The sequence below is a fragment of the Rhagoletis pomonella genome, unplaced genomic scaffold (assembly GCF_013731165.1).
Source record: "Rhagoletis pomonella isolate Grant_MI unplaced genomic scaffold, Rhpom_1.0 Rhpom_scaffold_00014, whole genome shotgun sequence".
NCBI lineage: Eukaryota > Metazoa > Arthropoda > Insecta > Diptera > Tephritidae > Rhagoletis > Rhagoletis pomonella.
This window is the reverse complement of record NW_023458568.1, coordinates 3,399,982-3,425,585: the sequence shown is the minus strand read 5'-3', so window position 1 is coordinate 3,425,585 and position 25,604 is coordinate 3,399,982. Positions and strand designations below refer to the sequence as shown.

At 40.0% G+C, this 25,604-nt stretch overlaps 1 protein-coding gene across 4 annotated transcripts in view; it reads left to right on the top strand.

The window, feature by feature from the left end:
* Window positions 1-23,654, top strand: part of LOC118749180 (glutamate synthase [NADH], amyloplastic-like) — a 546,416-nt gene extending 522,762 nt beyond the window's left edge. For all 4 annotated transcript variants that reach the window (XM_036483956.1, XM_036483955.1, XM_036483958.1 and 1 more), the window contains 5 exons: window positions 5,426-5,747; window positions 5,809-6,965; window positions 7,028-7,345; window positions 7,422-7,762; window positions 23,341-23,654. In XM_036483956.1, coding sequence (XP_036339849.1) covers window positions 5,426-5,747; window positions 5,809-6,965; window positions 7,028-7,345; window positions 7,422-7,762; window positions 23,341-23,483 — 2,281 coding nt within the window. In that variant the 3' untranslated portion in view covers window positions 23,484-23,654. The remainder of the gene's footprint in view (window positions 1-5,425; window positions 5,748-5,808; window positions 6,966-7,027; window positions 7,346-7,421; window positions 7,763-23,340) is intronic.
* Window positions 23,655-25,604: the final 1,950 nt, after the last annotated feature.

Below are 25,604 nucleotides of genomic sequence, written 5' to 3'. Positions count from 1 at the left end.
TTGTTTAAAGTATTTTAGCGATTTCCATAGAGAGTATCTTTCAGTAGAATTCGGGGAAAGCTTCTTAATGTAGCTTTGCAAGTTGCGATCCTCTGAACGTTTGAGTGCTTGTTTCAGTTTTCTACTGGCAGCTTTATACAGTAGCTGTGAGGTTGGTTAGCGATGACTCTGTCACTGTCTTCTTAGGCGCCGTTTTTCTGCCACAAGTTTTTCTATTTCGGTAATTGTAACTGATGTAGGCGTAGGTGGTACTTGGACTTGGTTTGGTGTTGCCAGGCCAGCGGCTGAAGTAAGGGTTTCTTTAAAATGTTCAACAAGGGAGTCTATATCACCCTCGCAGTTAAGTGCAGCGATTAATTTAAGGTGACTACTGATGTACTTTTTATAAATAAGCCAGTTTGGTGTTATTTGAAGTAAGACTAGGCTCAATCTCGATGTTTTGGGGTTGTTCATAAATATTCTGTTCCTTTGAACTTCGGACTAAAACCTGTGGAACTGCCAAACTACAATTTTACTCTCTCTAGTGAGAGTAAAAGCAGAACAGATGCAGAAGTGCACGGGAACGCAACAAGCACTATTTCCCGTAAAAACGTCAGTCGGTTTGTTTACATGTCATTGGTACAACACTGATTTGGCTGAAATATCACTAAATAATTATTAAAATCTATACATATTCAAATATTTCGTTGTTTACTTCCATTTTTAATAAATATAAGGTTCTTTGCTTTCGTCGCTTTCTGTTTTTTGTTTGTAAATCAGCTGATCCTTTGACACTTTTCATGAACTTACAGGAAAAACCCTCCGGACTAAATCGCGTAACTTCTGACTAGGAACAGTTGCTCAGTTACTCTCTCAAAAGTGTACCCACTTACAGGTTTTATGTCAATGGGAACGACTTCCTGTAAGTTCTTGACTAAATCCTGTAAACCGGACTGCTATTGGAACAGACTAATAGTTTCATTAATATAGTAAGTGATCGGATGATATTTCAGCTAGAGTTTCTGCTGTTATGTTATTCTGTCTATGTTTCTTGTAATTACGAAATCTATTAGGTCTGGTATCTTCTTTATATCGGTGGTCCAGTAAGTAGGTTTACCAGGAGATGTGACCTCTTGTCTATTGTTTATAATAGTATTGTATAACTGCCACCCTTTTGGGTTAATAATGCGTGGTCCCCAGTACGTATGCTTTGCGTTGAAGTCGCCTTCTGCCAGGAATCTATTACCCAGGCTACCAAAGAAATCTTTAAAGTAATTTTCAGAAATTAAAAATCGCGGTGGGCAATAAATAGCCGATAGATTCGCGGTTTCGTAAGCATATGGTAGTTGCTTGCAGACAAGCTGTTGCTCTTTTTATTATTATTATTCATTTATTACCGCTCTCTTGAGCCTATTTCATTACAATATATGTAGACTTAACCTAGTTATTTAATATTACATTGCTTAAGCCTAATAAAATCATTTGGAAGGGCATTCATACATGGCAATTACAAGTTGAAATTACGGAACAATAGTAAACGGAAAACAGATATAAAGTAATACATTACATTATATTGGGATAGATTTACAAAATTCAAACAACTTTCTTTTAAACTCATTGATGTTTTTACATTGCTTGACAGTATATGGTAATTCATTATAACTTTTAAGACCCTTGTAATAACATTTATCAGATTCGCTTTTTAACATGGGTAAATTGAAGTCATTTTTCTTACGTGTATCTTTATTGTGTACATTGCTGCCATACTTTAAGTTAATCTTTAGGTATTCTGGTAAATTATCTTCAATAATGTTTTTAACAAATTTCATCGTATAATAAAAGTGCTGTTGTTTCACACTTAACCAACCAAGGGCTGATAACATGTCTCTAATGGGCGTGTCATATCGTTTTCGAAGAATGAATCTCATTGCTTGGTTCTATTGTTTCTGCAATTTATAAATTTGGCTATCATTCATTATGAAGAAAATTGTCGGACAATAATTGAGGAGAGGTTTTATTATTGATCCATATACCATTATTTTATATTTCCTTTTCAGTAATTTGCAAGTACGCCGCATAAAGTACATTTTTTTTGCTATTTTGCTTACGGTATAGTCAATATGATCATTGAACGCACCCTTTCTATTTTTTGTTGGTTTATGTTTAAACTACGAAGTTCATGCATATCAATATTTCTTCTGGATATGACCATGTATTTGGTTTTACTTACATTTATTTTAAGTTTGTTTAAACATAGCCAATTATATATTTTATTTAAGTCATCTTGTAGTTTTGAAACAATATCAGTAATATGGTCACCACTTAACATGATTAACGTGTCATCAGCGAAAAGATTAATATCACAATATTTAATACCGTTGGCAATATCATTTATGTATATATTAAATAATATAGGTGCTAGCACTGAGCCTTGAGGTAGACCAACCACTATACTTCTTTTGTCAGATACCGACGATCCAATCTGTGTTCTCTGGTAACGATTTGTAATAAGACTTTGAAACCATTTTAGCTCAACGCCCCGTATCCCTATATTACTCAATTTATTTTGAAGTAACTCTTGATCGATGGTCTCAAATGCGCGCTTTAAGTCTAAGAAGACGGCAACTATGTACTTATTTCTGCTCAATTCTTCTTTCCAGCGAGCTAATACTAAGTTTAGTGCAGTTTCACACGAGTGCCTTTTCCTAAAACCAGACTGTTGTGGCATTAATATTTTATTAGTTTCTAAATATTCTATTAGTTGTTTTTTAACTACCGTTTCAAGAATTTTTTTCATCACTAGGCAACGTATTAATTGGTCTCATCTCGTCGGCTCTGATTGTGTTCTTGACTTTCTCAATTGGCACAACAATAGATGTTTTCCAGTGATCAGGAACAACACCATATTTTAGGCTTTCATTAATTAACTGCGTGTAAAAGTACCCTGTATATGTTATAGAGTCTTTTATGACTCCCTCAGATAATAGTTTTTTTCCTCCAATTTTATTTTTAAAACCACTGACAATTTCAAGCACTTCATCGGTTTCGATTTCTATAAATTTAAAGTTATGTGTGCAATTTGGAGTCGTAAGGGATTCTTTTTTACCAGGTTCTATATTTGAGGTAATTTCAATAATGCTGTCAATAAAGTAGTTATTTAGTGACTGTGCAATCTCATTTTCCGTTGTGTACAAGTTGTTGTGAATTAACACTTTATTAATGGCGTTTATTTCCTTTGACATACTTATGCAATTTTTTAGATGCTTCCACATTGATTTGCTATCTCCAATATTAACTGTTATTTTATGCTCCAAGTATTTAACCTTTTTAACCTTTACCCTCCTCTTGTATCTACGTTTGTTGTATTATAGTCACTCCAGGCCCCTGTTTCTAATGCTATCCTGTAAAGATTATACTTTTGTTTATTAAGGTTTGCTAATTCAGCATCATACCACTTGTTCATGAGCTTGAGCCTTATTTCTTTAGTGTATGTTAGAATGCCCATTGAATGCGACAAGACATTAGTTAAAAATTTCGATTTATCATCGATGCTTAATTTCGAAAAATCCCTGTAATTGTATTGCCTCAGTTGGTGAAGAAGATTATCACTTGTGTAATTTTCCCAGGATATAATAAATTTGTTTGCTCTCATTTTATATATTTTCTCCAACTCGATCTTGACATAAATCCGATGCATATCCATTCTTTGACACGAAATGTTTTTGCTATTGGTAAATAATAAATCAATCATAGTTTCGACCTCGACCTCTCCCGATTTCCTAGTATAAAAATTAATTTTCTGAACCATTGAGAAGGACTGAAATAACTCTATCAATTTTTTACTGTACGTTGTAGCTTTATATTGATTTATATTGAAGTCTCCAATAAATACAGTATTATCATCTAGGCAAGTATTGTTTAAAATTTCACTGAGGTCGCTGATAAAGTCAGCATCGCTAGAATTTGGCGAGTGATATATTACCCCTATTTGGTATTTCGGGGTAACATTTCCAATTTTTAAAAGAAGACACCAAATATTTTTATCCCTCGAGTAATTAACGAGAGTTTCATATTTAATTGAGTGATGGACGTAAATTAAAACACCGCCTGTGTGTCTACTATTCGAGTTGCATCTAATTAGGGTGTAGGTTTCTACCTGTATTTCGTGGTTTGTAATGTCTTCGGTCAAACAGGTTTCTGAACATAGCACCAAATGGGGCTTACAAATTTCTATTAGTTTCTCAAGTTCACACTTATTAGCTGTAATACTGTTTATGTTTAAATAAATGATATTCAATTCATGAATACTTCGTTGCTAAACTTTAGTTTTGCTTTTGACTTGAACGTATTTTTGGTATGCGGGGCAATCCAAACTGAATGCTGAGTGATTTACATTAACATCTATTACTTTTTTCTGAACAAGTTCACAACAATTTACACACCTTATTATATCAGAGCCGCAATCCTTAACATCGTGATTTCCAGCACATCTACTACATGCCTTTTTATTTGTACAATCACTAGACTTGTGCTTATAACCCAAACATTTAAAGCATCTCATAATATTTAGATGCTCAAATACCATGCAAGTGTCCCATTCGATATTTACTTTTTTACGTTTCAAGACACTTTCATAGGTTAAAGCATCTGTTTCAACTAGAATGTGGCAGCTTTCTTCTCTTCGCGTTCTATTTTCGTATACTTTCAGTACTTTCAACTCCTTTCCCAAGAACTCATCATTTTGCTTAGTTAGACATTCTATTATGCGATCATTATTTATTTTTTCGGTTAACCCAACTATTTTCAGTATCTTTTTTATTTCCTCTTTTCCTTTAGCTTTCTGGGCCTGGAACTCCGTTCCAATACTATCTCTTATTTTTTGATGCACTTTTTCGCAAGTATCTTTATTTTTACATTCTAAAACTATTCCCCCTCTATTAATTTCTTTTTGAGTCTAGAATATTGTGCTTTAGGCGATTTCTAATCAACATCGCTGTGCCTCCATGAGCTTTACGATCTGTGTGATTTGTGGCATAGAATTTGTACCCAGGTATGGAGAAATTATATTTATTTGTTAAATGTGTCTCGGACAGTAACATAATATCTGTGTTATATTCAGTGAGAAATTGACTGAGTTCTAATCTACGCTGGTTTTCACCGTTAGCATTCCATAAGGTCTATAATTATATGAGATCTTGAATCATATTTTGCATAGTAGACATGAATCGAGTCATACACTGGGTAAGATTCAATATCATTCCTTCTATGCCACAATGAAGTTGGATGAAAAAATAAAAGTATGTACAAAAAATGGAGATCTGAAATAGACTCTCCCGAATTAAGACCTTTATTTATGTGTTCTACTTTCCACCAGTAGAGCATTTTGAAGTGTTTTGTACATGTATCAAGGTTTTTAAATTTGTTCTTTTGTTTTATATAATTGCAGCAAATATGGTGAGAACGGTCTACCTCGTGAGAAAAGCATTGATATATTTTTGGAAGGTTCAGCCGGCCAAAGTTTCTGCGCATTTTTGTCTAGTGGCGTAAACGTTACATTAAAAGGAGATGCTAATGATTATGTTGGTAAAGGTCTATGTGGGGGCAGTGTCGTTATTATGCCCCCTGATAATTCCACTTTTGAGTCTCACTTAAACGTGATAGTGGGGAACGTTTGTCTATATGGTGCAACTAAAGGCACTGCTTACTTCAGAGGAATAGCAGCTGAACGATTTTGCGTAAGGAATTCAGGCGCTACTGCGGTTGTAGAGGTATCATTTAATTTTTTTATGGAATTAATCTTCTTTAGTATACATATGGTACATATTTAAGGGCGTTGGTGACCATGGATGTGAGTACATGACGGGAGGTATTGTTGTAATTCTTGGTTTAACGGGTCGGAATTTCGCTGCGGGGATGTCTGGCGGCATAGCGTACATATACGATACTGATGGGTCCTTCAAAAATAAAGTTAATCTTGAATCCGTTTCTCTGTTCCCGTTGGAGCACGAGTCGGATGTACAATTAGTAAAGAGTTTACTAAATGATTTTGTAAGGAAGACTAATTCTCAAATCGCTAAAGAAGTGTGCTTGAATTGGAATGAGAGCCAGCCTAAATTTGTAAAGGTTTTTCCATATGAATATCAAAAGGTATTAAAAAATTTGGAAATAAAACAGGGATACTCTGAAGAAAGTGAAAGCGTGAATGAAATTACAAAAGTAAAGGAAAAACAAAAAGAACCAGCCATTAAAGATATTGAAGAAACTTTAAAGAATAATTCTTCAGAGCAGCCATTGGATAAGATTCGAGGTTTTATTAAGTATAAAAGAGATTTAAATATATATCGTAAGGCTAGTGAAAGACAAGAAGACTGGGATGAAGTTTATAATTTTCAATATATTCGCAAACATTTGAAAACACAAGCTGCTCGCTGTATGGAATGTGGAGTACCGTTTTGTCAGTCAAATACACATGGATGTCCTTTGGGTAACATCATTCCTAAGTGGAATGATCTGGTTTTTAATAACGACTGGCAAGAGGCTTTGCGACAACTTTTACAAACGAATAACTTTCCAGAGTTTACTGGTAGGGTTTGTCCAGCACCTTGCGAAGGAGCATGTGTTCTAGGCATATCGGAACTGCCAGTTACAATCAAAAACATTGAATGTGCAATTATTGATCATGCATTTGAACAGGGGTGGATGAAGCCGGAAATACCAAAGTTACGCACTGGAAAACGAGTGGCTATTGTTGGCTCTGGACCTTCTGGTCTAGCGGCTGCAAGTCAGTTGAATCGAGCAGGCCATTTCGTTACGGTGTTTGAACGCAATGATAGACCTGGTGGCTTATTGCAATATGGCATCCCAACTATGAAATTATCAAAAGCTGTTGTTAAGCGTCGAATTGCTCTTATGGCTGATGAAGGAATAGAGTTTCGCATAAACGCTTATGTCGGAAGAGATATAAAAGCATCGGTGTTACTGGAACAGTAAGAGCATTCATATACATTTTAATGAAAATCTTGATTTTACAGTTAATTTAACTCCTTAGGTATGATGCATTACTACTAACCACTGGATCCACCTCGCCACGTGATTTAAATTTAAACAACAGAGATTTAAATGGTATACACTTTGCCATGGAGTTTCTGGAATCTCAACAGAAAAAGCAACTTGGTGGCAAGAATGACATCATATGCGCTAAAGACAAGCATGTAATCATAATTGGTGGTGGAGATACTGGTTGCGATTGCATGGCCACAGCTTTGCGGCAAGGTGCAAAAAGTATTACCACCTTCGAAATATTGCCCGAGCCTCCTAAGAATCGTGGCAATGACAACCCATGGCCCCAATGGCCTAAAGTGTTCAGGTATGAAATAAATATTACCTATTAATATATTATTATTATAATATATTATTTTTGCATATATTTGTTTATTGGATAGAGTTGACTATGGGCATGAAGAAGTTCGAGTAAAATTTGGCAATGATCCTCGCCAATACTGCACAACAACAAAAGAATTAATAGAAGAAAATGGTACCGTAACAGCATTAAAGACAATTCAAGTAGAATGGAATAAACAACCAAATGGACAATGGTCTATGTCGGAAGTAAAAGGCAGTGAAAAATACTACCCCGCTGATTTAGTTTTGTTGGCAATGGGATTTTTGGGTCCGGAAAAATCGTTACCGACTGAAATCGGTCTTGAACTTGATGCTCGTGGAAACATTAAGTCCACCAATGGCTCTTTCGGGACATCAAACCCAAAAGTATTTGCCGCTGGAGGTAAGTCAAATTATCAATAAATCAGTATTACTAAATTTGCATACTACTCATATTGTAAACATTTATTAGTTTGTGAAATGCTAACCCCTATTGCGATTGTAGACTAGTAGTAGATAAAAATCTATTACTCGATTACCGATTAGACTGGCTTACAGCAAAAATGTTCAATGGATGCCACTATTTCTACTCATACTCAGTTACTCATACGCCACGTACACTTGAGTATTGAGTATGAGCATTTCTGCTCATATTTCATACAAAAAGTCTTTGCGTATTTTCATTTGATCACTCATTCTTCTTTATTTATCCCTCGCTTTCCCAACAGAACAGGCTTTAGCACAAATGCAAAAATTTGGCACAGATCCTGTTTTTTTTTGTATTTTTCTTCTGTTAAAATTTGATTTTGTTACATTTTTTTTTATTAAAAAATAAAAAAAACTAATGGTTACTTTATTTGTCAGAAACTATCAGTCCTATCGGAAAGTGAAGTATATATGGTTTATGGAGAATTTTATTAGCTTTGCATTGACGTATCTCATTCTGTGATTGTTAAATTGGTTCGTACGATATATCGACTGCTGAGTGGAAGATCGACCTATCTCGGCAGCCAGTTCGAAAACGCCCTATCTCAAAAAACTTTTCATGAACGCGCTATTTATTCCTCGTCTAACTTTTGAAGCACTTGATGAAAAGTAAATTACACTTTGTTAATCGATTCATTAAGAGAGTACGAATAAAATGATATATAAAACATAGGTGTGCTCACAAATTTAAAAATTAAAATTTTTTTGAGAGTATACCTATTTTTTAGATTTGCCCATATGAACAAAATTTTCACAAAGAGACGCGTAAAAAAATAATTATACTTAATTTTTTAAGTTTGCTTGATCTTAATTCCAGTATGTAGTACTCAAAAATTCAATAATCGATGAATCGGTTAATTGTTTAACCGAAAGCATTCGATTTATAATTGCAATTAATCGTAATAAATTAACCGATTTATTGGTTGTTTCGATTAAAATCGAATACTAATAAAACCGGTTTATATATGTAAGTTATAAAAACTGACTATTTTATTTAAGGGTAACTTTCTTATTAAATTGTGGAAACTTGCGCTATGAATTCAGTGCTCAAACAATCATAAAAACTAAAAACGAATTCAAGCATTACATTAAAAGATGTAGTATACCATCCGTTACATAGTATTCAGTTTTTAGCCCATTAAATTCTTACATAAACAAGGAATTTTTAGCAAAAAAAACGACTTCAGTTCTCAACGTGGTCCAAAGTTATGCGGTAACATACATAAAAAAAAAATATTCCGACGAACTGATAACCTACTCCTTCTTTGGAAGTCGGTTAAAAATTGCAAGATTAATATCTGGCACTTACCGTTGATTTTTGGAATTTTTGTTTTGTTGAAGGTGTTGCTAATTTTCCATACAAAAAAAAAGCGTTGATTTACGATTTTTTAGTTGTTACTTTGGTTAAACTTGTGTGGCGGTTTTTTGCAAAAATATCGTTTTAAAAATTTGCAAAATACGAGAATGTAAAAAGTCTCCCAACTAGTAAAATTAGAGTAGAATGGACACTTTTATTGTTGCTATTATTATTGAGTGGTTAGAGTGCCAAATTTGTGTACGTAATTTTGATTCATACATTATTGTGTGAGTAAAGTAGTAAATTTTGGATGGTTTCTTTCGATTATTTTGCAAATTAATCGGTTAATCGCTCGATTAATCGAAAGGAAACTTTCGATACAATTAAATCGTTAACCTAATGAAAATATCCGATTATAGTAGATTATTCGATTAATCGTGCCATCAATAATCTTAGTCCGATTTTAAGTTTGGGAATGCTAAGGTCGAGTACGAAAAACGTGATTCCTTCTCTGAGTGTTGGGCGCGTTTATAAGACGTAGCTGCTGTCTAACCGTTGACTGTTTGTCTTAGAAACGCGCAGTTGAGTAGCTCCGCTCAGCTCAACAGTCGCCAACTTTCCGCCTTTTTTTCCATCGCAAAATTGTTTCGCTACCTGAACTCAACTGGTTGTGGTTAGCCTAAACAGCTGATCGAAACGACTTTCGCCGTTTATATTAAATGTATCGCCGCTTCGTTAGGTGGCAGCTGCAAACGAGTTTGTCGAATTTTATATTACTAATGTGATAATGTAACTGAAATATTGCGTTGAATTGGATATTTATTGCAATTTTATTTGCTTACATTCATCAGCTCTTCATTTGACAGCATATTTATCAAGCCGTTTCTAAGACGTCATTATTGTGTTCAACAGTTGCCAGCAGTTTCGTAGGAGTTGAGCTAAACAGCTACGTCTTATGAACGCGCCCATTCAATTTGCTTACTACAACATCATTGTGGCTCATGATGCAATAATACAAGGTGTTATCGGTTGGCAACTTCTCGCTCTAATTCTACCATATTAACTGCCGTAGGTGAAGCAGTGTTCTTCAGTGGTCTATTGTGCGTGGCCCCGGCCTATATGGAAAGGCTCTTAATGTAGCCTAGCGCCTCCAATGGCGTTTTCTTTCAAATTTCAAATGGATTAAGGGTAGCGCCACCAAAGTGGGCTAAACTGCGCCTAACGAGAGCTTCACATTCACAGATAATGTGTTCTGGCGTTTCTTCCTCCAGCTCATAGAAGCGACAGACGTTTGTTTCTGAAAGATTGATTTTACTGAGGTGGTAACGAAGAGAACAGTGTCCCTTGTAGTACCCAGTGAGAGTTTTGAGGTCCTCTCTGCTTAAATTGATTAGTTTCTTTGAAACTTCGTTTGAAGGACTGATAAATCGTTTGGCTTGTCTTTGCCCTGGACATTCCATCCAATGCCTGTTGAACATTTTGTCTACCCAGTTTTTCTTTGGTCCCCTTTATATGTGCTTTGGTGAGCCCACAAAAGGGTTCCGGACCATAAAATACTGCGGCAGCTCCCTGTTTCGCTAGGCAGTCAGCCTCCTCATTGCCATCATGTCCCTCATGCCCTGGTACCCATCCTAGTAAAATTGTATTCTTGTCACTAAGAGCATTTAGGACATTGCGGCAATCATATACTAGCTGAGAACTTATTTTGTGGGACTTCAGGGCCAGAAGGGCTGCCTGACTGTCCGACATAATGCAGATATATTTCGATGACGTTCCCCTTCTAAGACATTCTCTGCCACAAATTTCTATTGCATGAATCTCGGCCTGAAAGATGGTGGGGTAGCTACCCATTGGTATCGATTTTTTAAAGTTCGGCCCAAAAATGCAAGCCCCAGTTTTACCATTTTCAAGCTTAGATCCATCAGTGTACCAAACCTCCCCATTAGGTTAGGTGTATGGGTTCCCTGTATTCCAGAGAGCTCGATCTGCAATGTGTACCTCAAATTTCGTAGAGATTTATAGTTTTGGAACCATTGCATCGCGCATTTGTAGTATGGGGTCATTAACGAATTTCATTACCTTCATGTGGCCCATCATATTTCGAATTTTCAGGTCGGATGTGTTCAGGATTCTCAGTGCCGCTGTGGTAGCCTCCTTTTCTATTAAAATAGGAAAGGGAGGTATTCCAACCAGGGCGCTGGTGCATCGGCCGGGCAAGTCTTCATAGCTCCTGTTATGCCAATGCAAACTATTCTGTGCAATTTAATTCAATTCAGTGTTTATTGAGTCTATGATTACAAAGAATCTTACACACTAGAATAAAATTAATAGGTAAAAAATTAAGAACTACACTAGGAGTACACAGATTCCATTAAACTTCTGAAAGACTGCCTACTAATAGAAAATTCAATATTTAAATTTTTTGAAATTGCATTAAGTTCGTTAAGAGCCCTCCAAATCGGGAATTGAGCCCAATAATTAGCTTTAGCAGGGATAACATAAAACTGCGGGGCAAACCGCAATATTCTGCTCGGGACATTGAAACCGATATGCACAAGTAATTCCGGACAATCAATGACGCCAGAAATCAAGTCGTAAACAAACATAAGGGAATGGACATGTCTTCTACACTCAAGAGAGTTTAAATCTATAAGCTTGCAACGAGTTATATAGGGCGGAAGAGGGTCAGAGAATCGATGCGGCTGAAGGGCACGTTCGATGCGAAGTGCATGGCAATTATATATAGGGCTCCAGATAACCGAGGCATATTCAAACTTTGAACGAACAAGAGAGTTAAAGAGAGTTTTCCTTGTATAGGGATCCTTAAAATCACCGAACAAGAGAGCTAATGCCTTCGCAGAAAAGCTAGGTTCCTGTAAGCCTTCGGAAGAATATGGCATATGTGATTAACAAAGGTGAGCCTAGAGTCAAAAACGACACCAAGATCAACAAAGTCATTAACTGAAGCGAGTTGTATGTACATTTGAAATATAATAGTTAGAAACATTTTAGATGTTTTAGTGAGGGTCATATGGAAGCATTTCTTTATATTGAGGGATAACATATTTTTTTGGCACCATACTCGGAGATTAAACAGATCTTCCTGAAGTAGCCGCGAATCGGAGACACAATTGATTTTACGAAACAGTTTCAGATCATCGGCATACAGCAAGTAATCAGAGTTACTGAAACAGGACCCGATATCGTTAATAAACAGGACGAACAACAGCGGACCAAGTACACTGCCTTGGGGCACCCCCGAAGTAGCGGCAAATTGAGAAGACCTGCAGTTTTCAATTTCAACAAACAGGGTTCTATTTGAAAGATATGACTTTAACCAATTTAAGAAAACCGAATGGAAACTAATGCTTCTTAATTTACGAAGCAAAATTGAATGTGGTACCGTATCAAACGCCTTGGAGAAATCTGTATATCGGCTGTCCACTTGGGACCCATTTCTGAACGCAGATATACAAAATTCAGAAAAAACAGCGAGGTTCGTTACGGTAGAACGACCACCGACAAAACCATGCTGACGAGGATTCACGATAATTTTTAGGGTAAAAGATAGTTTCTCCATTACCACCTCCTCAAAAAGCTTGGAGCAATCAGTTAATTTAGAGATAGGTCTCTAATTAGAAACATCATTCCTACGACCTGACTTGAAGATGGGAGCGATGGACGCTACTTTCCAGCGCTCGATGAAAACACCTGAACGAAGAGAGAGATTGAAGATCATACACAGTGGAACACAAGCGGAGGAATGACATTGCTTAAGTAAAAAGGGACAAGTACCGACGGAATCACATTTAAAAGACTTTTTAAGAGAGAATATGCCTCTGATAAAGTCAGATTCTGTCAAAGACATCGATCCAAAGTGTAAACCTTGTGGAGGACAAGAGTTAACTGAAAACCTGGGGCAGTTGTCATTAGCTTAGTGCTTACACTTCTTTGCGTAGTCTTAGTCCACCATGCTAAGGAAGCATAGGTTACTATTGGCTTAACAACAGTGTTAAATGACCAGTAGGTCATTTTAGGGGTAAGGTGTTTTATAAAGAGTTACTCCCAGATATTTAGCTTCACTGGAAAATTCTATTTCTGTGCCGCTCAAAGTGAGTTTAGTAGTATATAATTTCCCCCTTCGAGTGAATGGAACAATAATAGTCTTCGTAGGATTGATAGTTAGGCCTTTATCCTCACACCATTTGTGTGTGATGCGTAGGGCTTGTTGCATGCGGTTGGTGATAGTTTCTTCATGAAGCCCTGTTATGCAGATTACCAGATCATCTGCGTAGCCTTGCGTATTAAAGCCTTGGCTGTTCAGTGTGAAAAGAAGTTCGTCTACAACCATAGTCCACAAAAGGGGAGAGAGTACACCCCCCTGAGGGCATCCCTTTTCGGCTAGTATCGATTCTATGCCTCCTAATTCCAAACTGATGTTTCGTGTTCTTAACATTGATAACACCCACTGATTTCTGATTGGGCTTATACCCTTTCTTAACAAGGAATCTTTTATTGCCCTATATGATGTGTTATCAAAAGCCCCTGAAATGTCAATAAAGGCGCAAAGGGCTATATTTTTAGACTCCAGAGCCTTCTCAATTTTTGAAGTAAGGCTATGAATGGCAGTCTCAGTGGATTTCCCTGGTTGATAGGCAAATTGGCGCTATGTGTCTAATTCCATGCTGCAGGAGACATGGATAGATTCCATCCGGTCCTGGTGATTTGTATGGGCTAAATGTTGATAGAGCCCATTGCACCCGCTCTACAGTGGTCAGCTTCGTAGCAAGGCTTTGTTCTCTTCCAGAGGTGGATATTGGAGCACCCAATTCTGGTCGACTTTAGCCTGCTATACAGCGCGGGAAGTGAGTATCCAGCAAGAGTCTGCTGGTCTCACCCGGATGCGGAGTGTAGCTCCCATCTGGTCTCTTAAGGGTGCCAATTCTATTCCTGTAATCCCTTGTTAGAGCTCTTTGGAGGCGTACTGCATCTGGAAGGCTATTTATTTCCTCACAGTGGTTTCGTCAGCTAGCTCGTTTGGATTTCCTTAGCTCCTTGTTGTAGGAAGTTAGCGCTAGTTTATACGGATTCCAATCACCCGTATTTGTTGCCCTATTGAATAGTCTTCTGGCCTGGCATCTCATTTGCTCAAGCTTCTTACTCCACCAAGGCATATCTCGTTTGGATCTTACCTTTCCTTGGGGGCAACTACTGTTGAAAGCTATTACAATATCTGAGTGCAGCTGTTCAGCTTCATTCTCAAGCTCCTGTTTAGTTATAATGGGGTATATGGGGCTGTTTCCGCCTCCTTCTATAGTAAAGCGGAAGAGTTCCCAGTCCATTTTCCTGGGATTTCTGAAAACTAGTTCGTGTTCAGGAAAGAGACCCATGTCTAATTCTATATGCATGTGGTTTGACATTGATACCTACCCCGAGACACGCCAGTTTGTGACAGATGATGACATGTTTTGACTGCTTAGAGTTAGATCAAAGACCTCCCCTCTTAAAGCGTTTCTAAAAGTCGGTTCACTGCCACGATTTATAATATTACTCACCCCTTTTGTTGGTATCGGTGCTGCCCCAAACAGTGTTATGCGAATTGGCGTCACAGCAGAGGATCCACGGTTTACCACTCTGCTGGCAGTGCTCATATGATCCTACCATCATTGATGTTCAGACCTTTGACCTCACCACGTAGTATCCAGGGTTCCTGGATGAAGGCTATACTTAGACCCTCATTAGTGAACCTCCTGCAGAGAACAGCTGACGCTGCCTTGGCATGATGAAGATTCACTTGGAGGCATTTCAGATGCGTCGATTTGCGTTGGGCTTAGGGTGAGATGGCATTATTTGCGGTCTTCACCCCCGCGAGCAGCCACCTTCTTCCCCCTATTGCTACCCAGCAAGGCCTTCTCCTCGGCTGTCCTTTAGCCCCCTTTGATTTTGCGGCTTTGAGTAGCCGCTTTGGAACTGCCATGCAGTTGTGGCCTTATTATGTTCCGGGGGAGCTCAATGGGCCTGACATTTTATTGGGCTCTGTCTAGCACCTGCTGCAGAATCAGGACTGATGTTGCTGTGGGTCGCGGAGGCGATGTCACGCTGGCTTGAGCTACTGACAGCTCAGGCGGCGGCTTTGTCTTTTCCGGCTCCGGTGATTGCTGTACTTGAACGTCTGTTGAGAGCTGCCTCGGGTCGACGGTGCAGACTTCGAACAACAGGGTTTTTCGTCCGTGCCCGTTCCGTCGGTATCAGCGGCATCCATTTCTACCACTGGTACCAACGACTTGACTTTTTCCCTCAACTTGACCGTCCCGCACCCATAGTTGACAGCATGTCCTCTCTGTTTGAGGATGTCTGCCGAGATCGGGTCTACCGCAATGGTGATTTCTACCACTGTGGACTTGCGCACCCGATTTAGAACTCGCCAGTCCATTATTTTTACGCCTTCATTCTTCCCCTGAAGAAGTAGTAGCGCGTCCTCATTCTTGGAGCTATCCAGCTCCGGGAAGAATCCCACCAAAATTATGCGGCGAGGTGTTTCCGTATCCGCTACCACCTTCATCTTTGCCCCTTTCCAGGGGCCAAGCTTCGGAACTGTAGCCCTTATCCACTCCGCAGTTACTGCGTCCCTGCTGATAATGGATAACCCTCCCGGACGAAAAGTGCAGCCATCAAAAATAGGCTTTACAGCGCTATCTTTGTTGCTTCTTATCGCCCTAAGGATGGCATTCTGGATGGCCCTCAGTTCGTCCGTCGCCCAGATCCTAGCCGGAAAGTCCTCGGGGCCTATACCCAGCTTCATCTCACACAGTGCGTCCCTAAAGGATGCTGGCTTCACAGTCTTTCCAGCGTCTTCGCAAGGCAGGCTTGCCTCGGTCGTGGGCATTGTTACTGCCCCAGCCGGCTCAGCTCTCGCTGCGCCGTGCATAATTTGGAGAGCTTTGGGGCTTGCTCCTGTGGAGTGGAGCTCCTTGGTCGGGTTCTTTTAGTCGATCTCTCCTTTTGAGGGGGCTCAATGGGCTCTTTCGCTATTTCCCTAGCCTCCTCATAGCTCATACCCTTCTCCATATAGCGCTTGAGGCGTTTCTGACCGGCTCCACTAAGCCGATCTCGCTCCCGAGTTTGGACGAGAGTATCACTACCTGTCGGAGAGGCAAGCAGCTTCTGCTCATCCTCCGGCGAGATATCAGAAAGCGTTTTGACGGGACTCGCATCCCGTCTAGCGCTGGTGTCAACCATCTCAACGTGCGCCCCCGGTATTTCTGTCGGGACAGTCCCCGTTTCGGTGGCTGCCGAAAGGCCATGCCCGGCCTCGTCTGCGAGCTGTTCAGCTCCATCTGGTTTTTTTAATATTATTTCTTGTTTTACGTTTTCCATAAGTGTTCCCACGAGTATGGGGGATAGTAGTACTGCTGGGACATAGCCCCCACTATACCGAACGGGGCTTCTTAGAACCAGAGGTCGCCAGGTATCTGGAGGCCACCGTTATAAGACACACTAACGTAGTGCCATTCATCCCATAAGCACGGTACGGATGACACTCGTAATTACGGGTTTTATCGAGTTGTCCTCTCTAGATCCGCCATATTCAGTAAAAGCAGGGGCACCTCTCGCAGGGTGTGACTCTTCGCCACGTATGGTCGGTCTTGAGCCAACTGCTCCTGACTCAGAGCATTGCACCATGTATGGAACAATACCAAGAGCCTTGACCCCCTGCCTAATAATATAGTTGAATTTTTTTTATTTTTTATCAGTATACACATTTTATTTTCTCAAAAAAGTATTTTATCTTATTTTATTTCATTTCATTACGAAGATACTGTAAAAAAGCAAATTTCGTTTAGAAGAAAATTTGAAATGTTACATATTTCCCCCAAATGGGGATTAATTTCTTCCCGTTTTTCTTCTTATTCTACTAAGCTAAGGCGAGCTGTCACAACTGATACCACCTTGTATTATTGCAACATGACTGTGGCTCACTTTGGCTCAGTTACAACGAACGCAGCAAAGCAAACGGAACAAGCGTTGACTCAGCAAATCTAACGGGACAAAAATCAATCGACATTCATTCACTACTGCCTCGAGTTGGCTTGCATTTGGTCAGCTGTATGCTTTTATCATTGGTTTGTTAGTTTGGGGTATACATTTTTTTTCAATTCCTAGAACGATGTTGTTGTAATTGATATTGACGTCGTTGTTGCCTGGCTCAGTAACCAGCGTTGCCGTAAGCTGTTGCTAAAAAATTGTCAATTTACCAAAAAAAAAATCGTAATTTCGGCCAAAAAACGTCAACAACATTGTACTTTTTTAACAAAATAAAAAAAAAAACAAAATTACACAAATTACATACAATAAATATGACCACACATTTCAAAACCAAAGGGAACACACATTGAATATGGGTTAATAAAAGTAGATTTGAAATTGTTAACAACAGTTTTAAATTACAATTTAAAACACAACTGCTTTCAAATGGTTCAACTCAACTGGTTTGAAGTTTTTGAAGATTTTGATCCAGTTTTAAAATGTAACATTAGCATTTATTAACTGATAGATAATCTTGACTCTTCCTCCATCTTCCCTCTGCCATTTTTCTGTCTCTTTCGATTTGGTTACTATTCTAGAACAAACCTAATATAACTTAAAGCACGGTTATAGAACAAGACTAGATAAATGCATGGTTGTATTTCGAATTACGTTTTCCTTAAAAAAATATTTACATACATACTTATATACATATGTAATTAGGTGGAAAAACTAAAATAAAAAATCGTCAGTACGGGGGGAAAAGTCGTCAAGACGTCATTGAGCTAAAAAAAAAATCGTCAAAATGACGACGAAATCTGCAATTCGGCAACGCTGTAAGTAGATTAGATTATATTAGATTTAGAGGAGGGACCAGTTACCGCGATAGAAACGATCATTTGCAACAAACCTCTATTCAACTACAGGTCATCTTTGATCCACATACTGTTAAGAAACCTCGTGAGGTCCTTTGGCTGAATGCCGTTCAGGTCGTGTGCTTCTAGGTACGGTGATCCTAGGAAGCGAAGTCTGGTCATGGTAAGGGCTTCACAGTGGCACATAATGTGCTCTGCTGTTTCCTGTTCTTCGTTTCACAACCTGCACTGGTCAGAGTTGACAACTCCTATATTTGACAAGTGTTTCATTGCCCTACAGTGGCCAGTAAGAAAGCCTGTAACAATTCTTACTTCATGCCTACTGAGGTGAAGGAGTGCTTCAGTTCTCCTTGTTGATATAACCGGAATGAAGGACTTGGCCTGTCTGTTATCTTCCGTATTGGCCCAGTAATGTTGTGCTTCGTTCTTCATCCAGATATAGTAGTTCCGTCTAACGGAGCTCCATGGCAGTCCGGTAATGGGTCCTGGGCCTATGAATCCTTGTGCAGCCCCTTTTCTGGCGAGAATATCTGCTGTGTCCTGGTACCCATATGAGGTATACCCGGTTCCTTGAGGCGATAAGTATTAAAAGTTGAAGACAATCCCACACCAGCTTTGAGGTGATCTCGTGGGCTTTAAGAGCGAGGAGCGCCACTCTGCTGTCCGGGTGTATATTGATGTGTTTTTTGGTTGCCCCACTTTCTACATACTGCCTCAGATAAAGTTCAATGGCGTGAACCTCGGCCTGAAAGACTGAGTTACCCTGCCCCATGCTGGTGAAAACGAGCAGTCTGGGTTGTATACCGTAGACTCCTGCTCCGACGCCGAGGTCAGTCTTTAAGCCATCAGTATACCAGATGTGGCTGTCCTTCCGGGGTTTAGGTCGTTCATTGTCCCAGTTATTCCTGTCAGGGAAAAAGAGCTTGAAGTTATGTGAGAAGTTAAACCTCGGTAGGCACAGGTCCACAAAACTTATGCGCAATCCATCTTCTTATTCTATAACCCTGAGAGTGGAAGGGTTCACATACTTCTTGTCCTCTAAACTGTCCCCTTAGATGAAGGCAGGTTAAGAAGCACCTCGAGAGTCGCCGTTGGTGTTGTTCTCATCGCGCCAGTTATACCCATGCAGGCCAGTATCTGTAGTTTGCTGAGCTTCGGCTGCATGGACTTCACTTCCACCTTATTCCACCAGACGGGTGCAGCATAGGTAAGAATGGGTTTGGAGACGGCATTATACATCCACCTCGCCAGTTTAGGTCTGATGCCCCTGTTCCGTCCCATAGGGTTCCGGAAGATCCAGATAGAGGCCGTGGTCTTTTGAATAGTTTTATCTAGATGTCGGTCCATGAGAGCTTGTCATCAAGGATGACTCCTAGATATTAGACTTCTTTGGAGAAGTGTATCTTTTCACCTTGAAGGAATGGTTCTAATAATTTGTCCGTTTTCCTTTTCCTGGAGAATATGACTATGCTAGTCTTCTTTGGGTTAACGTTTAACCCATTTTTACTACACCAATTGGCGACAATGTTCAGAGCATTCTGTAGGAGGTTAGAGATGGTTTCTTTGAATCTACCCCTGATTACGATGACAATGTTATTCGCATAGCCTGAACGTCGAAGCCTTTTTCGCTAAGAAGGCAGAGTAGTTCATCCACTCCGATGGACCCTAGCAGAGGGGAGATCACTCCCCCCTGCGGGCAACCTTTCGTAGCTAAGAAACTGACCTTTTCCTATCCTAGAGTGGATGTACTAATTCTGGATTTAAGGACGTTAGCTATCCAGCGACATGCGGTTTGATCAACCCCTCTGCGCCGGACGCAATTGTCTATTAGAGAGTGTTCTGTGTTGTCGAAAGCGTCCTCCACAACCAAGAAACAACCCACCGCCACCTCTTTGTCCTCCAGGGACTTTTCAATTTTCCTTGTTAGATTCTGAAGATCGTGGATAGTGGATCTTCCTGGAAGATAGGCATAATGATGTCTGTACAAAGGATTCCTGGTAAGGAAACTATTTGTGATATGCCTGTCCACGATTATTTCCATTGTTTTTAGTAGGAAGGACGTAAGACTAATGGGTCGGTATGACTTTGGTTGGTCTGCTGGTTTTCCCCCACCTTTGGGATGTAGCGGACCATCACTTCCTGCCATTGGGGGTCCCACGCGAAACATGCTCTGAAAAGTGGTATCAGGAAGGGTAGTAGGCGGGGCAGCCCCTTTTGGAGATGAGCTGGGAAAATGCCATCTGCTCCAGGTGCTTTAAAAGGCGCTGAGGCAGATAAAGCCCATCTTATTCTATCCTCGTCGAACAGACCTTTGGCGATTCTCCAATCCTCTGCACGTGGGTGTTTTATCCCAGTGTGCGGCTGGATTGTTCTGGTTGTGTTCAGTGGCAAACAGTCAGGAAAATGCACCTCGGCTAGCAAGTTAAGGGATTCCATGCAGCGGTTCGTGGAGGATCCATCGGGTCTTTTTAGGAGCCCTAACTCATTATTGTGTGTCTTTACGAGAACTCTGTGAATTCTTGGCGATTCTCCAATCCTCTGCGCGTGGGTGTTTTATCCCAGTGTGCGTGTGGATTGTTCTGGTTGTGTTCAGTGGCAAACAGTCAGGAAAATGCACCTCGGCTAGCAAGTTAAGGGATTCCATGCAGCTGTTCGTGGAGGATCCATCGGGTCTTTTCAGGAGCCCTAACTCATTATTGTGTGTCTTTACGAGGACTCTGTGAATTCTTGCGCTTCCCGTAAGGTCCTTGATCCCTGTACAGAAAAGAGCCCATGAGTTCCTCTTAACACTTCTAATCTCTTTATTGTACTCGGTGAGGGCAATATTATACTTTTTCCATTCACCGGTTCGTTTAGCTCTGTTAAAGAGCTTCCGGTTATCTTAGGGCCAATTTGTTATTCCACCATGGAGTCTGTCTGTTGTTAAGCCTAGTGACTTCTGGACAGGATTCATGGTAGGAGTTCGCAATGGCTGATGTCAGATCTGAGCAGCTAAGTTCAAGATAGAGTAAGTCATTTACCTTTCGCCTGCACATTTTCAGACCGTCCTACAGAAGTGCATCGTATAGATCCCAATCTGTGGTTCTTGGCCTTCTGTAGGTGGTAGCAGTTGGTAATGTGATTTCAATTTCAAAACGGATGTGTATGTGATCTGATAAAGAAATTTCTCTGGCCACTTTCCATTTTTTGACGAAATTACTGATAAAAGGAGGGCATGGAGAGAGATCTAGAACCTCTTCCCGTATACTCTTCCTAACAGTGGGGAAGTTACCTAAGTTTAAAATTTCTAACCTATTAAGGCTCATAAATTCAAGTAAGTACTTACCTCTTTGATTTATGGTGCTGCTACCCCATATGGTATTGTGGGCATTAGCGTCACATCCCACGATGAGTTGCAGTTTATGTCTGCCACAATAGTCCACTAGTCCCTGTAGTGACTGAACATCGTAATCTCTGGAGTTGCCGGGGAGGTACGCTGAGCAAGTGATTAGCTCTTGAGTGTTTTCTCCGAGAGATTGGCTCACTTTCACTACAATCTCGTCCTTATTGGTAAGTTCTGGAATGAGAAAGGCGTTGATATGATTAGCTATCATCAGGCAGGCTCTAGGCCGTCCTTCGTTGAAGGAGTCATAGAATAGCTTACCTGTTAGTCCCTTTGTTTGGTTCCCATAAATGTACGGCTCCTGGATAAAGGCGATGTCAAGATCATAAAACGTCTGTGCCAGAACCGCTGAAGCCGCCTTGGCATGTTGTAAGTTTATTTGGATGCACCTTACTACCATATTAATTTTTCGAGTCGTGCGGCTGGTTACTCTTCCTCATCCACTTCGGGAGCTTCGTCCCATGTAAGCGGCGAGTCGAGTGTGGACCTTGCCAGTGTTGGTTGGGCGGGCATGGGAAGTGTACGTGTCGACGCCAGTATATTCGAGCGAGCATGGGTGGTGTTGCCTTTGCCTGCCTTTGGTGGCTACCCTCCAGGGTAGAGGAGACTGCGGGAGGTTTCGCGCTCTCGAGGAGCTAGGTCTCTCCTTTGTCGCGTCGTTGGCCCTTAGCTCCTTGACCTTCTTGTATCGCTCTCTCTCCATCTCCTTCGCTTTGGTAGGTGCAATGCCGTCCTTGATCAAAGCACGTATTCTACGCTTCTGGGCTCCGGTGAAGTACTCGAACTTCTTCCGGTTTTCCGCTGTTCCTTCAGCACTAGTGTTCGTAGACGCCTTAGTGCCGGGATCCTGGCTATCGCTCTCCGTGATCGGTTCGAGTCCCTGATCACCTGGCGCAGAAGTGGTGATAGAATCAGGTGAGTTTAACCTGAGTGAGGCATTAGGTCTCTGCTCAAGGTCATTCTCAGACCTAGTGGGTGAACGGAGTAGAGAAAGTTCCTCTGACTCTGTGATGTTGATATTATTTTCAATTGTTATTTCATCCATAAAGTTTTTTTTTGAAATGGGAAGAAGGTATCGGTCCGCCACCCCAGTGCTCCCTTGTGATGGTAAGGCTGGTTACGATGTGAGGGCGCCCGGTATCACAAAGAAAATGCGCTTGCGATGCCCATGTTTCAGTTCCCAGCACCATTCAACCATCGGCACGCTTCAATAACCTTAGTTTGGGAACGGGTACAAACGGGTTTCACCGAGGGAATTCTTCTCGTCATCCTCAAGCTGCCCACTGTGCCACCCCTCCTCTTTTTTCAAACCGGGCTTGGGACCGTCTAAGGCAGAGTTACGCTGCAAGTAACTAATAGCTCTTTCTTTTCTCGAAATAATGTTGCATTGATTCTGCCCTGCACCAGAGCTGTCAAGATTTCGTGTTCTCTTCTCAGTATATATATATATAATATATTGCGTGCTCTTTCTTTAAAATGTTGCACTCTGATAATGTTGCTATATACGAAGGTGACATTTTTTCGAGAAAAGAAAACGTCATTTAATTTGTTGAGCACCTCTGATTTACAATGCCTCAAATAATTCAACTGTGATGGCTTGATGCTTAATGTGAGCACTGTGAAATCCATTTGGCCAGATCCTCTCCACTCACAGCTTCCCTCTTGGACTTCCCGGATACCACTTTCCCAACGCTCCAATAATCATAATTCTTTTCGTCCAGTTTCTCGATCTATTACATCGCACTTATGTACTTTTGTGTATATGTATATACATACATGCATGCGTTTTTTAAGAATGTTATAGTTTTTCTTATAGAAACAACTTCAAGCGCAATATAAATTGTTTAATTAGAATATTTAAATCATAATTTTTATTTAATTTGGACTAAAATATGTTTATATTTTATTTATTTTAGATTGCCGTAGAGGCCAGTCACTGGTTGTTTGGGCTATTACGGAAGGGCGACAGGCCGCACGCCAGATCGATACCTATCTCATGAATGTTCCTAGCAGCTTACCAGGTCCTGGTGGAATTATAGACATCACAAGAAACGTTTAAGAAATCCATCATACTGCTGAACTTTTAGATGAGCAAAATTAACTTGATGCTTAACGTTAGTGTATTCAGCAAAATGGGAAGAACATGAATAATTAATACAAAATGATTTCGTCTGTTTACCAAGTTACTAATAATTTGAAAATAAACCAAAACGTTACAGCTTTACTTTTATTTTAAGAATTGTTTTGCCTAATAAATATGTAATTATGGCTGACTTCATAAAAATAAAAATGCCACTTTGCGACATGTTATGAACCGCACTATTATACTTTGTACGTATGCAAAGCAATTGACGTTTTGGAAGTCAGCCTATGTCAACGTTTTAAGCTCGTTTTTTTTTAGCAAGGATCTGTTGTGAATTAACGTACCAGAGCGATATTTTGCCGTGTACATGTTTTTAACGTTAAACTAATCAAAAGACGTACAAGTATTTGATTGCGTAACTGCCCGAATTTTCGAGTTGATTTTGAAATATTATGTATCTCAGTATTTAAAAAGTATGGAAGCCTTTGAGAACGAGCTTTACAGCGAATTGGAATGGGTCCTTGAAAAGTAAAGGCCTGATGTCTACACCCTTCCTCAATGTTATTTATTTATTTATTGATTTAATTCTTGCAGCTTAATTAAGCCTAGCTTAAACTTATATGCCTATCCATATCTATGTGTGAATAACTCAGTGAGAGGGGAGACCAGTATTTTTGCATGTATGTATTTAAAAAAAATATTTATTGGACCAAAAAGTAGTGGGTAGGCACTGTGGCCAATGGTAATCAACTATTACCACCTCCGCATGGTTGTAAACCATGCAGAGTCCGCAGAAGACTCCGGAAGCAGTGTCCGGAGGATGCATCAGACTAGGCCGAGCATACTTTCAACTGCCATCAAATTAAAACTTAAGAAAGTTTTATTACATGGCAGTTGAGAAGTGCATGTACATAAATTTCATTAATTTAATGAAGGAAATTTTTGCACATGCAGCAGTACATAGCATGCATTTAGGCGCCTGGTGTTAGCAGTCGCGTCTAAACATACCGGCCCCCCTAGACGATTTGGTCGTCTAGTAGATGTAAAATAAGCCGCAAATATCCGGCTCGAAGGACCATGAATAACTTAGTGAGAGGGGAGACCAGTATGTTTGCATGTATGTATATAAAAAAAATATTTATTGGACCAAAAAGTAGTGGTAGGCACTGTGGCCAATGGTAATCAACTATTACCACCTCTGCATGGTTGTAAGCCATGCAGAGTCCGCAGAATGCTCCGGAAGCAGTGTCCGGAGGATGCATCCGACTAGGCAGAGCCTACTTTGAACTGCCATCAAATTATAACTTAAGAAAGTTTTATTACATGGCAGTTGAGAAGTGCATGTACATAAATTTCATTAATGAAGGAAATTTTTGCACATGTAGCAGTACATAGCATGCATTTAGGTGCCTGGTGGTAGCAGTCGCGTCTAAACATACCGGCCCCCCCTAGACGATTCGGTCGTCTAGTAGATGTAAAATAAGCCGCAAATATCCGGGTCGAAGGACCATGAATAACTCAGTGAGAGGGGAGACCAGTATGTTTGCATGTATGTATATAAAAACAATATTTATTGGACCAAAAAGTAGTGGGTAGGCACTGTGGCCAATGGTAATCAACTATTACCACCTCCGCATGGTTGTAAGCCATGCAGAGTCCGCAGAATGCTCCGGAAGCAGTGTCCGGAGGATGCATCCGACTAGGCAGAGCCTACTTTGAACTGCCTTAAAATTATAACTTAAGAAAGTTTTATTACATGGCAGTTGAGAAGTGCATGTACATAAATTTCATTAATTTAATGAAGGAAATTTTTGCACATGCAGCAGTACATAGCATGCATTTAGGCGCCTGGTGTTAGCAGTCGCGTCTAAACAATGTGTATTTAGGATCTATAATTTAAAGCCTAGATTAAGTATGAAATATAGGCCATTTATGTAAATAGACACCAGCTGCAATGAAAAACAATGAGGCAGACTTCCAAAACAAATCATTAAATTATTGCACTATTTGGCTGCGGTCGAGCCACCGCGTATGCATGCAAAGTGCGAAACAAACATCTAAACAGCGATTCACAGATTTGATCTAGTGATGCGTTTT